This window comes from Delphinapterus leucas, chromosome 6, assembly GCF_059928025.1.
Source record: "Delphinapterus leucas isolate spDelLeu-1000000601 "Yukka" chromosome 6, BTC_Dleu_Yukka2, whole genome shotgun sequence".
Classification (NCBI taxonomy): domain Eukaryota; kingdom Metazoa; phylum Chordata; class Mammalia; order Artiodactyla; family Monodontidae; genus Delphinapterus; species Delphinapterus leucas.
In genome coordinates this window covers 77,516,082-77,531,704 of record NC_143134.1, presented here as the reverse complement: position 1 = coordinate 77,531,704, position 15,623 = coordinate 77,516,082, and the positions used below count along the sequence as shown (strand labels likewise).

The window sequence follows — 15,623 nt, the reverse complement described above, 5'->3', positions numbered from 1 at the left end:
CAGCTCAGATACTATTTAGAGTGAAATTGTCAAAATACCACACAAAATAAAGAAAAGTTATAAGTATTGATACTTTTAAAATGTTTTCTCTAAAACCTTTTTAAAAAGACTATTGAGTACTAGTACTGTTCATTATGACAAAATCTTGAACCCTAAAAGAATCAATTGTCCTTCGTAGATGGTAGTAATATGAGTCAATCTGCATTACCAAGAAATTATTACAAAAGAGTTGAAAGGGAGATTTTTTTTCAGTAAATGTTATTACATCAGGAATTAATAGAAGTCGTTTCAGTAATTTCTTCTGTCAGAAGAGAGGAAGGGAGGGGCTTCCCTGGTGGTGCAGTGGTTGAGAATCCACCTGCCAATACGATCCCTGGTCCGGGAAGATCCCGCATGCTGCAGAGCAACTAAACCCGTGTGCTACAACTACTGAGCCTGCGCTCTAGAGCCCGTGAGCCACAGCTACTGAGCCTGCATGCCGCAACTACTGAAGCCCATGCGCCTAGGGCCTGTGCTCTGCAACAAGAGAAGCCATCGCAATGAGAAGCCTGTGCACCACAAAAAAGAGTAGCCCCCCCCCCGCCGCCGCTCACCGCAACTAGAGAAAGCCCACGCGCAGCAACGAAGACCCAACTCAGCCAAAAATAAATAAATTTTTTTTAAAAAAAAAAAGAGAGGAGGGGCTTTCCTGGTGGCGCAGTGGTTGAGAGTCCGCCTGCTGATGCAGGGGACACAGGCTCGTGCCCCGGTCCGGGAAGATCCCACATGCCGCGGAGCGGCTGGGCCCGTGAGCTATGGCCGCTGAGCCTGCGCGTCCGAGCCTGTTCTCTGCAACGGGAGAGGCCACAACAGTGAGAGGCCCGCGTACCGCCAAAAAAAAAAAAAAGAAAAGAGATTATAGTATGTCATTTTATTTAAGGACATTATTTAACAGTAGTCTTCCTGTTTTGCTGAGAAAGGACTCAGGTGTTCATCTCTTTTCCTTTGTCATTGAGCAGGAAAAAGTTACCAGGAGAAGCAAGTTCTTAAATTATTATTTCATGCAATTTTAGGAACTTCCTCCTGCTATATAAGTGAAGTAACTCTGAGTCCCCTGCCAAAAGGAAAACCTTAATTTTCACAATGGGCCATCTGTTTAATATTGAACTGACCTTTCATTTGGTGAATTGATTTCCTTCTCCCTGGACGACTGTTCTGTTCTGTGCTTTATAACACACTGAATGATTTCAGTAACTAGCAATGCTTTTCCTGCCTGAACCCTCCCTCATTCAGGTTCATACATTTTTATTTGATTGCTTCTATTCTGACCCATACAAGAAACCTAAATAATTGTCACAAAATATGTTGGATTTCTTTCTTAACATGTGATTTGTAAACTTTTTTCCTTCTTTTGTGGGGGCTTCTGAGGTGCAGAGGGTTGAATTAATCTTAATAATTTACTAACTCATTCATCTAAAAAATAATTAGAAACCTCATTATGTGTTAGATGCTCTGCATGGCACTAGAGGCCCAGAATGACCTCTTTTTCTGTTGCATTTTGTTCTCTGTTTTGTTGATATCTACCATTAATTTCTTATTTCTTTGTGTTTACACTCCTTCTTGAGTTTTAACATGTTGATAAATACTCAAGGCTAGACATTTGTAATGAAAACTATAACTACTCTTCAGGTGTATCAAAGTATCATTTTTATGCTGGTTATGTCTGACTTATTAAGAGTCATAATGGGAATTCCCTGGCGACCCAGTGATTAGGACTTCATGCTTCCACTGCAGGGGACATGGGTGCATTCCCTGGTCAGGGAACGCAGGCTCAGCGGCCATGGCTCACGGGCCCAGCCGCTCCGCGGCATGTGGGATCTTCCCGGACCGGGGCACGAACCCGTGTCCCCTGCATCAGGAGGCGGACTCTCAACCACTGCGCCACCAGGGAAGCCCTAAATTGGTATTTTATCTGTGTGAAATTCTAGCTTCAAAGCTTTTTCCTTACTTTAAACTTATCCCTTCAGTGTCTTCTGGTTTCTAGTGTTGCTATTCAAATGTTAGATGTTCATCTGATTCTTGTTCCTTTGTAAGTAATCTGTTCTTCCCTTTTGGAAACGTTCAGATTTTTGTTTCTGGCAGTTTTAATATTTACTGTAATTTGTCTAGCTGTAAAAGTTTTCTTAAATACCTATTTGGCATTCTGAGCTATTTCAATCGGAATTTTCTCTCTTTAATTCTGAAAATTTATTACTTTGTCTTTATTTTCTTCTCTCTTTTTTTGGAGGGGACTCCTATAGTGATATTGGTATTTCTACTGAAATCCTCCTTAAATTTTCTTTTATATTTTCCATCTCTTCATCCCCCTGAAAAATTCCATACCTGGGAATTCTTCAACCTGATTTTCCAGCTCACTAATGTGTTCTTCAACTGTTATCAATATTTGTACCCAACCCATCAGTTTAATTCTTTATTTCAGATACTGATTTTTTTATACCAGGGATTCCAGTTGAACTTTTCTTTCTGACACTTTTTTCTGCTTCATCTTTAAGTTTTCTCTCTCTCTCACTCCCTCCTTCTCTCTTTCTCTTTTTTTTTTTTTTTTTTTGTCCTGCGGTACACGGGCCTCTCACTGCTGTGGCCTCTCCCGTTGCAGAGCACAGGCTCGGACGCGCAGGCTCAGTGGCCATGGCTCACGGGCCCAGCCGCTCCGCGGCATGTGGGATCTTCCTGGACCGGGGCACGAACCCGTGTCCCCTGCATTGGCAGGCGGACTCTCAACCACTGTGCCACCTGGGAAGCCCCTCTCTCTCTCTTTTTAAATAGGTTTATTATAACTTAGTTTAAATCCTTGTTTTGTCTGGTCCAAAAATTCAGCTACAAATTATTCAATTTGTTGTATGACCTTTGTGTACTCTCATAACTCTATTTTCCATCTGTGATTACTCACTGCCTTGTCTCCTCAAGATTTTGTTGTCAAGAAATAACTAGTAAATAAAATGTTTATATTCAGGTGAGTTATATGAAACAAATTGGATTTAAATTATCTAAATTTAACAAGATATTTCAGTGATTTATCAAGAATAAGATATTCTCCCTCAGTAATTTGCCCAGCTCTGCTCTGATCATACTAAAGCATAGGTTTATTTATTTTATTTTCTATTGTGAAAAATTTCACATTTATAGAAAAGGAGAGAATAACTTTTTTAAGCAAGTCTATGTTGCTGCCCTATATCAGACCTATCATTAGGAAAGTGATAATTTCCAAGTTTATGTTATTAAGTGGATACCAGTTGTCTGGGTTTGAGGCAGTGGAGGTGGGAATAATTTCTTCTGCCACCATTAAGAAGGTCAGATTGTCTTTCATTTGACTTGACCCTGGCATTGCAGCTTTTTCTCGTCTAATTTTTTCCTTTGGTGTTCATCTTCAGAATCGTTTCTGCAGCATTATATGTGTTCGGTCAGCCAGTTTATTTCAAAATTACTTTATTATATAGTACATAAAAGTCTTCACGTTCAAGTGGTAATTTACAGGAACATAATATAGTATAGCTATATACAGTTTACTTAATCAAGGTTTTAATATGCTCTTCAGGGTCAGCAGTTGATGGCGTGTAAGGTAATTGGGGGTAAGAAATGACCATAGGTAGATTATTAAACGGATAGCACTGATATATTGTACCTTCTACCTCATCTTCTTTTTCCAGGTTATCTCCTTCTTTGTTTTTAGGTTTTTTTGTTTGTTTCTTTTTGTTTGGGGATCATCTCCTTTGGAACTGACCCTTTGAACTCCCTTCTCTGCCATCTTCACCAGATCCTTTATCCTCCTGACCAGGATAATAGATTTGTAGCCAAATTCTGTAGTAGACTTTGCTAATTTATCACACATTCTTTGCCTGCTAAGCCCTGGGCATGCTCTCAGAATCCTCCTCAGTACAACATGTCATGGAGCCAATTAGAGTTAGCACTAAGGATGACAGCTAGTTGTCATTTTTGTTCTATCTGACTCTTGTTCCAACCAGAGTAAGACATTAACTTATTCAGGCTATATTCATTTTGAAGGCCGAAAGGGAATAAAAATAGAATAACAAGTAAAGGTGCTTCCCATTAGCCAAGAGACATTTTTCTGTCCTTCCCTTACTCATCTTTTAAAGCCTTTCATGTCACTCCTACTCTTCTCTCTGCTGTTTCTGCTTCTTCTTTCTACCTAATTAGTTTACACTGGGAAATTAACACATTTGTATTAAGCAAAATAAACTAGATTTTGAGTCAGTAATTAATGAAAAAGGCATTCATTTCTTTCCATATGTACTCAACACTTTGGTCACTCTTCTGAGGTGATAGTTTCTCATTTTTTGGTAGGATGAAGTTCTTTTTTTTCCCCTATCCTTTTATTTAGATTTTTTTGGAGAAAATTAGGTGCCACCAAACCTCTGGAAGGTGTTTGTTTTGAATGCCTTCTTTCTGGAACCTAAGCAATGGTCTACTGCTAAAAAGAGATAGGAATTTGAGAAAGGATAATTAGAAGGAAATGCTGGTAGGGCAAACAAGTAGTACTTTATTTTGTTTCTGAGTTAATATGAGCTGTGGATACTTTTAAAATATTGGTGAAAAAGGCATAGGAGAAAGTGGACCATTTCTGAGTGTGTCAGCTCTACGACCATTACTATGTTAAGTGCCTTAACGATATCATTATATTTGTTCTTCACAACCACTGTGTTCATTGTAGGCATTGGCCTCATTCACTTATGAAGACAGTGAGGGTCAAAAAGGTAAATAATTTGCCCAAGGGCACACGGCTAGTAAGTGCTACCACAACTCTCTCTGACTTCAAACCTTATGCTCATTTCCATCTAACCATTTAGGAAATTTTCCTTGAGCAGATCTTTTTTCCATAATAATGCCTTCTTAATTTGGGCAATAATTTCATATATACATTTTAATGTTTTACAGGTTATTTAGGCCGTTGGCACTATGGCTAACATAATAGGCTTCTGAGACAAATATGGCTAAAATAATAAGCCTCTGAGACAAATAGTGTTTTGAGCCCTTGAAGCAGTGTATGTAGCCCAGTGATGTAGGACGATGACTGAGCCTGGTGTCAAATCCTGGCTCCCTCACTCAGACTACCATACAGGGTTGCTTAGAGGATTAAACATGCTGATATGCATAGAACCCTTAGCACAATGCCTGACAAATAGTAAGTGCTATTATTATATATTTACTATATTATGTTAAATCCCTAGCTTCTCACGAGATTCTGAGAATTTTCACTGAGTTACACAGAAATTAAAAGCTAACTAAAGATATTTCATACCTACTATGTTGTTATTTGTAGAGAAATAACAAATTTATACCTCTACTCTCTGGTAAGAGTATCATTTTTCTTAATTTGGTTAAGTATTATAAAATATCAACTACTGGGCTTCCCTGGTGGCGCAGTGGTTGAGAGTCCGCCTGCCGATGCAGGGGACACGGGTTCGTGCCCCGGTCCAGGAAGATCCCACATGCCGCGGAGCGGCTGGGCCCGTGAGCCATGGCCGCTGAGCCTGCGCGTCCGGAGCCTGTGCTCCGCAACGGGAGAGGCCACAACAGTGAGAGGCCCGCGTACCGCAAAAAAAAAAAAAAAAAAATTCAACTACTATTTGCAACATGTCACATAGTATTTGAGTCCGTTTCCTGGTCAGGAATATTTGTCTCACCTCATGATTTCAAGTGTTTCTAGAAAGATGCCAAAAATCTATTTGGGAAAGCATACTTCATATAATAGTAGTAGACACTGTCCAGTAGTAGAATTTACTGGTGTCTTTGTTTTAACTTTTATTGTATGCAAATGCAGAATGGACATACAGTGATTAAAACATGACTATTCTTTTCTTTTTCAGAAGATGAATAATCTTTCATTTAGTGAGCTATGTTGCCTCTTCTGCTGTCCACCTTGTCCAGGGAAAATTGCTTCAAAATTAGCATTTTTGCCACCTGATCCAACTTACACGCTGATGTGTGATGAAAGTGGAAGCCGCTGGACGTTACACCTATCAGAGCGAGCAGACTGGCAATATTCTTCTAGAGAAAAAGATGCTATTGAGTGTTTCATGACTAGAACCAGTAAAGGCAACAGAATTGCCTGCATGTTTGTGCGTTGCTCACCCAATGCCAAATACACTTTACTCTTTTCACACGGAAATGCTGTTGATCTTGGTCAGATGAGCAGTTTTTACATAGGACTGGGATCACGGATTAATTGTAATATATTTTCATATGATTATTCTGGATATGGTGCAAGTTCTGGGAAACCGACAGAGAAGAACCTCTATGCAGACATAGAAGCTGCTTGGCTTGCTCTTAGGACAAGGTAAATGGTGATTGGGAATTGTTTTCCACATTTGTGATGGCTGATAAAATTGTCTTGTATAAGAATAGAATAAAATCTGTTTTTGTAACACATCTTGAAGTACTAAATAAAGATTATATTTACCAGTATAAACCTATGAAGAGTTACACTTTTAGATTGTAATTTTAAATTTTGTATAATAGCATAAAAGAGTTTGACAGCTTGTGTGTGTGTGTGTGATTTTCCTAAAAATGTAAGCCAGTGAAAAATGTTTGGTTTTAGAAACTTATTGGATTGTGGTATAAAAATGTTTATTCAAAGTTGCAACATTTCAAGGGAATGAGAGAAAACAGTGATTTAGCTAATCATTCTCTTGGTCTGTCATTAACAGAGTAAGAGGCTAGATTGTTAAAATCCTAAGGCAGGGTTTGCATCATTTTATATAATTAATAATTAAAAATTAATAAATAGAAATAACATTAATCTTTGCTAGTCACAAAAATACTTATAAATTTTTCTTGAAAAAGATTGCAATTTTGTATACTTCGGTGTATTTTCTCATCAGTTAATGTACACTAAACAGAAAGATACCTTAGTACAAATTATTCTTCATTGTACATTAATAAGCTGCCTGACTTCCAGAGGTGTTTTTTGTTTGTTTGTTTGTTTTTTGCCTGCGTTGGGTCTTCGTTGCTGTGCGCAGGCTTTCTCTAGTTGCGGTGAGCAGGGGCTACTCTTCGTTGCAGTGCGCGGGCTTCTCACTGCGGTGGCTTCTCTTGTTGCGGAGCATGGGCTCTAGGCACGCAAGCTTCAGTAGTTGTGGCACACGGGCTCAGTAGTTGTGCCTCTCCAGCTCTAGAGAGCAGGCTCGGTAGTTGTGGCGCACGGGCTTAGTTGCTCCGCAGCATGTGGGATCTTCCCGGACCAAGGCTCAAACCCGTGTCCCCTGCATTGGCAGGCGGATTCTTAACCACTGCACCACCAGGGAAATCCCTCCAGAGTATTTTAGACTGAAGCTAGAGTACATAAAGAAAATCTACCATTCCTAATTTAATGTTTAAATATTAATGGTTTCAGTTAGTTGGGAAGAACTTTCTCAATTTCATTAGTAGATATAACCTTTTTTAGAAAAATCTTTAGAAACATTTACCCCTCCAAGATGTGTAGTAAAACTATAGTCTCATAGCAGAGTTCTGTATAAAAGGGATTCTTAAGTCAATTGAAATGATATGAAAACATATTTCTGACAAGTAAGAAAAAAAATAGATGGTAAGTAGTAATTATGGAGTTTAGGAGTGGGAGGGAGGCAGGCACAGAGCGGTAAAAATTTATAAACTTAAAAGCTACCTTAAATGACCACAGTCAAAATATGCTTCGAAAAAAAAAGAAAAAAAAAATGCTTCGGTTATACTCATGTCAGTCCCCTCAGGCCCGCAAACAAAACTGAGCTCTCCCTTTCAGATTCAACCAGTTGAATATAGTATATATAATACCTGTCAGGAAAATATGATAATTTTTTAATAACAGATTTATTGCAATATACTTCACATACTATAATTCAACTTCAGTGAATTAGTATAGCTTTTAAAGGTGCTAAAAGCAGATAGCCTTCATTATTAGTGCTTCCAAGTAGCACAAAAGTATAAATTATTCAAGCAAAACATGTTAGTATCCAGTTAAGTGTTCTTTCTATGTTTATGTAAAAGAATCCCCTCTTGTAAGTGGTCAGCTTTATTATTTTTTTTAAATCTTATCAGATATCAATTTACAGGAAACTTTCTTAAGTGATTTCTAGTCTGGGTTAATTAATCTTTTTATACACTCGACCAGTATGAATGAAGACTAGGAGTAGAACAGATAGATTGCTACCTAGTCCCACATACTAGTTTAGCATAGAATTTCAGACTTAAAATTTCTCTTATGTTGAACTCTAAATATGGTTGGAAGAGTTAGTAAGGGGAAATTTTATTTAATTTTTCTGAGCCTCTGTTTCTTAGTCTATTTAATGAAGAGCTTAAGTTAAATGATCTCCAAGATTCTTTCCAGTTCTTGAATTCTGTCATCTAATAAAATGTGTGTAATTAGAATTCATGCCTTTCATTTCATTTACTTGATTAAAGTAAAAAAGAGCTTAAGTAACCAGGAAGGGAAAAAATAATGAACTTAAATAATTATTATTTGAATAACCTCCCTTTAAGGATAATTGAATATCTATAGTAACCATGTTTCTGAACTTCTGATGGATCAACAGAAAATAAAGTATGAATATTCACTATGCAGCCTTTCCCCCACAGTATTTGAGCTCATTATCTGTGTGCTATAATAGAAAAGGCACTGGACCTGGAGTCAGGATACCTGGGTTCTAATTACCGGTCTGTCATTAACTTACTCTGACTTTGAACATCTGCTCAGTAAGCAGCCAACCTAGATTAGATGGTCTCTGAAGTCCTTTCTAACGTGTACTATTCTAAAATTCTGTTACTGCTTTGAGTCCTCTGATAGTAAATTGGCAGCTGCTTCAGCTACTCTGGAGCCTTGCCATTGCTAGCTTTAGCCTAAAACCCATTGTTGCCACCCACAGTTCTGCTGTTCAGCTAAACAGCATCCATGCAGCCCCAAGCGTTATGCTGATGCGATGCTGCAAATGTTCATTTTCCTAATTTCTTCATTCCTATGAAGCTAGGTCTGTTGCAAAGAAAAAACCTTTTTTTTTATTTTTTTTTTAAGATTCTGTGTAGAGAATTTATTTATTTATATTTTTTGGCTGCGTTGGGTCTTCATTGCTGCGCGCGGGCCTTCTCTAGTTGCGGCGAGCAGGGTCTACTCTTATATTGTGGTGCGTGGGCTTCTCATTGTGGTGGCTTCTCATTGCGGAGCATGGGTTCTAGGCGCACGGGCTTCAATAGTTGTGGCTCACAGGCTCTAGAGTGCAGCCTCAGTAGTTGTGGCACATGGGCTTAGTTGCTCTGCGGCATGTGGGATCTTCCCAGACCAGGGATCAAACCTATGTCCCCTGTGTTGGCAGGCGTATTCTTAAAACAGTGCATCACCAGGGAAGTGCAAAAAAAGTTTTTCTGAGTTTAGTTACATTTAGAGTCAGTCTATAGTAGATGGAACCCAATCTTTGGGACATGGTCCAAATTCTTCTGTAGGACTGATTTGAAGAAACTATGGAGAGGTAATTAGCTCCTATAGTACCTCACTTACACTTGCAGTAGTTTATAGTTAGGACAGTTATACTGTACACAAGTAACAATGCCTGGAACATAGTATATACCCAATATAATTGAGGTACTGAGTTCATATATTTAAATCTGAATCATTTTTAAAGGAAGTATTCATAAATCACTGACCCATGTGACTTTTGGAATTCTCATTCATCTATTGATCTTTCCAATCATTAGTCCATTTCTATGGGTAAATAAATGCAAATCTCAAGAAAAATAAGTAATTTGCTCTTGGCTAAAACAATACATATATTTTATTCATCGTTCCATACTGTAACTATATGTTGCATTTTCATCACTATGACCAACTTCAGAAAATAAAATGAACCACTTTTAATGCCTAGAGAAATAAAGAACCTTTTTTACATTGAATGGAAAATAAACACTAAATCTCCATTAAACATCAGTCCATTAAAATATTAGTGACATAATATGTTCCAAATATAGTCAATAATATGCTACATTGAACTGCCTAAATGATTTAATAAATTCATTCCTTAAGATTAAAATTTTAAGAGACCTCAGCCATTATTTTTCCAAAAGATAGACTTGAAACAGATGAAATAATATAGATTTTATTGTGGCATTAAATATGTTAGTGATGACTAAGAAACTTAAGTTTTAAATATAAATTTATTGACATTGTCTCATTCTGTCATTCTTTTTTAAGAGTAAGTCCTTAGTAGTGATTGAACACTTCATACCAGTCTGACTCTCCAACTCTTTTTTTTTTTTTTTTTAAACTTCTGGACTCTGTAGATATGGCATTCGCCCTGAAAATGTGATTATATATGGCCAAAGTATAGGGACAGTACCATCTGTGGATCTTGCTGCTCGGTATGAGAGTGCTGCTGTTATTCTTCATTCTCCGTTGACCTCAGGAATGCGAGTCGCTTTTCCTGATACCAAGAAGACCTACTGTTTTGATGCATTCCCAAAGTAAGTATTAATATTCAAATAGTTTAATTCGAAGAAACTTTTGAGGGAATTTTTTTCCATCACTTAAGGTATTCATGATACAGTTCACTCAGCCATGAGCTCCTATTTTACATATATTTTAGCAATTGTGGAAAAATTACTTTGTGAGGAAGGTGGTGGCAGGACATCTGTCAGAAGGCTGAAGTGTTTGAGCAATAGTAACCCAAGTGAAAAGTGCTGAGAGCCTTATACCCCAGATGGTGGCACTAGTATTGGAGATAAGAGAGTGAATTTGAGAAAAAATTGATAGAACTGAATGTCAGACTGTATATAGGATGCTAAACAAAAGAATTTGAATATAATTCCCAGGTTTCTGACTTGAGCTGCTAATGGACGATAGTACCATCCAGTGAGGTGCATAATACTGGAGGAGAGGAACAAGTAGAGGGAAAATGAGACACATGTGCATAAAATATGAATGAACGGGGCTTCCCTGGTGGCGCAGTGGTTAAGAATCCGCCTGCCAATGCAGGGGACACGGGTTCGAGCCCTAGTCTGGGAAGATCCCACATGCCGTGCAGCAACTAAGCCCGTGTGCCACAACTACTGACCCTGTGCTCTAGAGCCTGCAAGCCACAAGTGCTGAGCCCACGTGCCACAGCTACTGAAGCCCGTGTGCCTAGAGCCTGTGCTCCACAACAAGAAAAGCCACCGCAGTGAGAAGCCTGCACACAGCAACAAAGGGTAGTCCCCACTCGCGGCAACCAGAGAAAAGCCCGCGCTCAACAACGAAGACCCAACACAGCCAAAAATAAAATAAATAAAATTTTTTTTTAAATCTTCTGTAAAAAATGAATGAATGATGTCTAATTAGTGATATCTGATTTACAAAGGAAGTGAATTGTGAAAATATTGAGTCTTAAATGAGCCAGAATAATTACTGCCCCCACAAAGTCTGCAAACGTGTTAGACAAATTTAAAAGAAGGGCTACTTATCCTCATGCTTCTCAACACAGGATGGTAGTTCCCACTAGCTCTTCTTCATTGTTACAAAAAAATTGACGGCCTATTTTTCTCAAAGAAAGGAAGGGAAGAAGTGACAGGCTAGCAAATTTCAGTCTTATTTCCTTTCCCAAATTGGTAGCAATACAAAGATTCTTTGTGAATGATAGATAGGCCAAAGGCCAAGTCACCACTTGATTCTTTATAAGAACAGCAAGGGTCATTTCAAAAACAAATTTTTTCTTCATTAGCCAGTAAGGGGTTACTTTGGTAGGGAAGCATATGGGAGCATATGATATTATCACCAGAGCAGGCTGTGGGAGGTTTTTGGTTTTTACATTTATTGGGGGTTTGTTTTTGTTTTACAAAATGGTAGATTGGAAGGTATGTGCATTATACTTTGTCGCTGAATGGTAGGAATGATAGGGAGACAATTGGGGTAAACTATTGCCAAGTTACATCTCTGTTTAGCTCCCTCTTTCATTTCAGCTGCACCAACAGAGTATGCAGCACTAACAGTAAACTGTTTGAAAAAGATCATACGTTTCCTTCTTTATTTAATTCCTCTACTATTGAAGAGTTGACAGCAAATAATATACCCAAGCATTTTTTCCTTACCAAATGCTGCCTTGAATTATTTCATTGATGATTTTCTTCTTTTTCAAGATTCTGTCCTCATTTTATAGTTATGCCTTGCGCCTCTTTCTCAGAAAATTTTTAAAGATTGTTCTTTGTAAGGTTTTTTCTTTGTATTGTTTGTCTCTTCCAAGTTGCCCTTTTTTACTGTTTATTTTGATCCTTGTCTTATATGTAAAGTGACATCTCCTCTGATGTCTGATAATTCTTATTTGTGTGCTCATATGGAAGAGTAAGGAACTAAAGAGCTGAGCTGAAGTGTGGGGAATTAAGACTTGTTGACTGTGAGTTTCACTATCCAGTGATCTGGCCAAGCCAATTAGTTGGGGATCCCACCCCGATGTCAGTATTTATTTTTCCTCTTAAGGCAGATATATAGTCTCCAAAGAAGACTCTTCCTACAACTATCTCTTAAAAGGTGGAGGCTTGGCTGCCAGCATTCTGGGAGCCCAGTAGGGAAAATGGGTTCATAGCAGACAACATGTATATGTTTACCTGCTATTTGGTACCTCTGCCTTAAACTGTGTCCGGCAATCCCCTAGTCCACAAACCTTCCAGTTTTAGATAGAGGGCATTTACCCAGCTGCAAAAGGAGGAGGAAAGAAAAGAACTGGGGTGGCGGGGGCGGGGGTTCAGGACACTATTTCTTAAACAGACTTTGAACAAATTCTGTAGATTTGAATCACCCGCCTTTATCTGCATGTCAGTTACTAGCCTTCTGGGGGTATTCCATGATATAAATTGGATTGGTTCTTCACTTTACCCTTCTGTCCTCTTAAAAATTATGTTTTCTCCTATACTTTTAATCTGTTATCTCACATATTCATCTGCTTTCCAGCTCCAAAATGTTATGTTTTATTATATTCTTCCTATTTTTGTAGTAAATACCCAAAACAAAAAAAATATTTTGCTTATCATTTTAGTAGGATATTGGGAGGGAGAAAAAAATGTGAATGCAGAGAGGTATGAAGTTAGCACATAGCTGAAATGGTCCTTGGTTTCTTCCTCTCCTTGCAACCTAAGTTTCTGTGCTAAAATATCAACATTGTAGAAAGGCGAAGTAGGATGACTATAATGATTGAGTGATTCCCTCAAAACAGAAGTGCATGAAGTTAACGTCCTCAGATAATCTTAAGGTAGGGAGTAATGTAAAGATGACTTTTGAATCATATTTGAAATCCAAGAGGTATCTATCCCTTCTGAATTGATTCAAAGATGGTTCTGATATTTAAATTATCTAATATAGCACAAGAAAATTTTTTTTGTTTCCTTTTCATACTTAATTTGTTGACTTCTTTCCTCCTCTTTCCCTACAGCATTGACAAAATCTCTAAGATTACCTCTCCAGTATTAATAATTCATGGGACTGAAGATGAAGTCATTGACTTCTCACATGGCCTCGCATTGTTTGAGCGTTGCCAAAGACCTGTGGAGCCCCTGTGGGTTGAAGGGGCAGGTCACAATGATGTGGAACTTTATGGACAGTATCTTGAAAGATTGAAACAGTTTGTGTCACAGGAACTGGTAAATTTGTAAAATATTCTGAAAATTTGCATACTGGGTTTTCTTTCTTGCTGAACTGCACTCTTTGGTAAATAACATAAAACCTGAAGGTTTTGTTTGCAAATCATGTCAGTTGCCTTCATAAATGTACAGGTAATGATTTGTTAACAGACTTAATGAAGGTTTTAATTACCAAACTAGAAACTGGAAATAACAGTATCATGCAGTCAGGCTATGTAATTTATATTTTTTCTGTGAATATTTTTTTTTAAACATCAAGATGAGTACTGTATGAAATTTTAATTCTATAAGATCAAACGCTATGAAAGTATTGCCAAATGCTTTTGCATATCAGAAACAAATTTATAAATATTTTTAAAACATCTCAATGTACTAAATCTTATCCTGGTATACAAATGTAATATTCTTTCAATAAAAAGCTGTATATCTTAAACAATTAAAGTACTCAGAATAAACCGTATGAAAACATGCAAGTTCACTAAAGATGACCTAAACCCTGTTGTACAGGGATAGAGATTTAAAGGTTATTTTATTGTAAAATACATTGAATTTTCTGTATTCCCTGGTTATCATACATTTTCTCCTTTTAAAAAAATGATGTAAGTCTTAATTTTTATGCCATTTGTTAATTTACCCACTAGTTACCTTGTAAATGATAAAGTCACAATAGCACTGAATTTTAACTAGTTTTGATTTATAAGTTTGGTACTGTGAGGCAACTACTTAAAATTTTCATTTTAGTAATTTAAAAGGCATTTAGAGCTTCAAGAATAATTTTGTACGCAATGTTGTTTTAAATTTTGACTAATCTCTTAGAAATGCAATACTGTCACTGTTAGAAAACCTGAAAGTCCATTAGATGTTCTTTAAGACCACAAACAGACTGGCTATTTGATCCCTTTTCACTTTGACTATTTTTAAGAATAGGACCTGTTGTTTTGGATTACTATCCGAGAATTTCATGGATTTACTCCTGGATGCAGGAGATAAGAAAACGTCATAACTTTTATATTAACGAATGTAGTGAAAAAAATAAAGCTCACACAAAAACTAAGTTGCCTTTCCTTGAATGAATCCTGCTTGAATAAAACAATGAAAGAAAAATAAAAATAAAATTAATGGTATGTACTCTAATTTGTAAATGAATGAATATTGAAATAATACACACTGTGGATATATTTTAAGGCCTTATGTAGTTTTAATTGTTCTGCTTGTTCTGTGGTTATGTCTAAGACTATAGTGTATGACTCTCTTCAAAGTATATCAAGTATTGTGAATGCTTTGGTTCAGATGTGTCAAATTAACAGTAAAACAAAAATATGCCACTCAGCTGTGCTCGTTTTCCTTCTTCCATGCTCCTCACTCCTTACTTAGTACAGGGACTAAAAAAAAAAATACCATTCATCTTTATAGTACATAGATCTATAGTTTCCTAAATTTTATTATTCCTTCTTTCTTTTAGAGAGGTTTTTCCTTCTCAAGATTGTCTTAAAGCCTATACGTTTCCTTCTTTGTACAACATACACCCTAGAGTTTAACTGTTTTCTTTGATCACCTGGGAAAATCAAAATATTGATCACACTAATTCAGTATTCATTCATTCATCCAACAGATACTTATTGAATGTTTAAATCATTCAAAACCCTATGCCAGATAAAGATAGACATCAAAAAAAAAAAAGACATCAACCTTGTCCTCGCAGCCTTCACAGTATAACTGAGACAGACACCTTATTGCACAAGTATTATTACTGTTTGTATAAGGCTGAAGGAGCTTTGTAGGGTATTATAATAGGTAAAAGGTGCTCTTGAGGGAACATGGGAAGAAGAGCAAGGAGGGGTCCCACAAAGAAGTGGTATTTGAACTGAGCTTTGAAGGATGACTAGGAAAACACTGGGCCTGGGTGGTCCGAGGGGAACAATATGTGGAAGCCTAGAGGAAGGATGGTGGGTTTGAAATTAAGAACACTGGTCAGAGGTCAAGGGGAAATGATGGCAGAGGGA

At 37.4% G+C, this 15,623-nt stretch overlaps 1 protein-coding gene across 7 annotated transcripts in view; it reads left to right on the top strand.

Annotated features, from left to right (window-relative positions):
- The window catches only part of ABHD17B (abhydrolase domain containing 17B, depalmitoylase), a 38,117-nt gene extending 23,894 nt beyond the window's left edge, over positions 1-14,223 (top strand). For 4 of the 7 annotated variants that reach the window (XM_022573512.3, XM_089913303.1, XM_089913305.1 and 1 more), the window contains 3 exons: positions 5,865-6,334; positions 10,300-10,479; positions 13,413-14,223. In XM_022573512.3, coding sequence (XP_022429220.1) covers positions 5,868-6,334; positions 10,300-10,479; positions 13,413-13,632 — 867 coding nt within the window. In that variant the 5' untranslated portion in view covers positions 5,865-5,867 and the 3' untranslated portion in view covers positions 13,633-14,223. Of the gene's footprint in view, positions 1-2,571; positions 4,752-5,864; positions 6,335-10,299; positions 10,480-13,412 lie in introns of those variants that run through there. The other 3 variants (XM_089913302.1, XM_022573511.3, XM_089913307.1) reach the window with 3 other exon arrangements.
- The last annotated feature ends 1,400 nt before the right edge of the window (positions 14,224-15,623 follow it).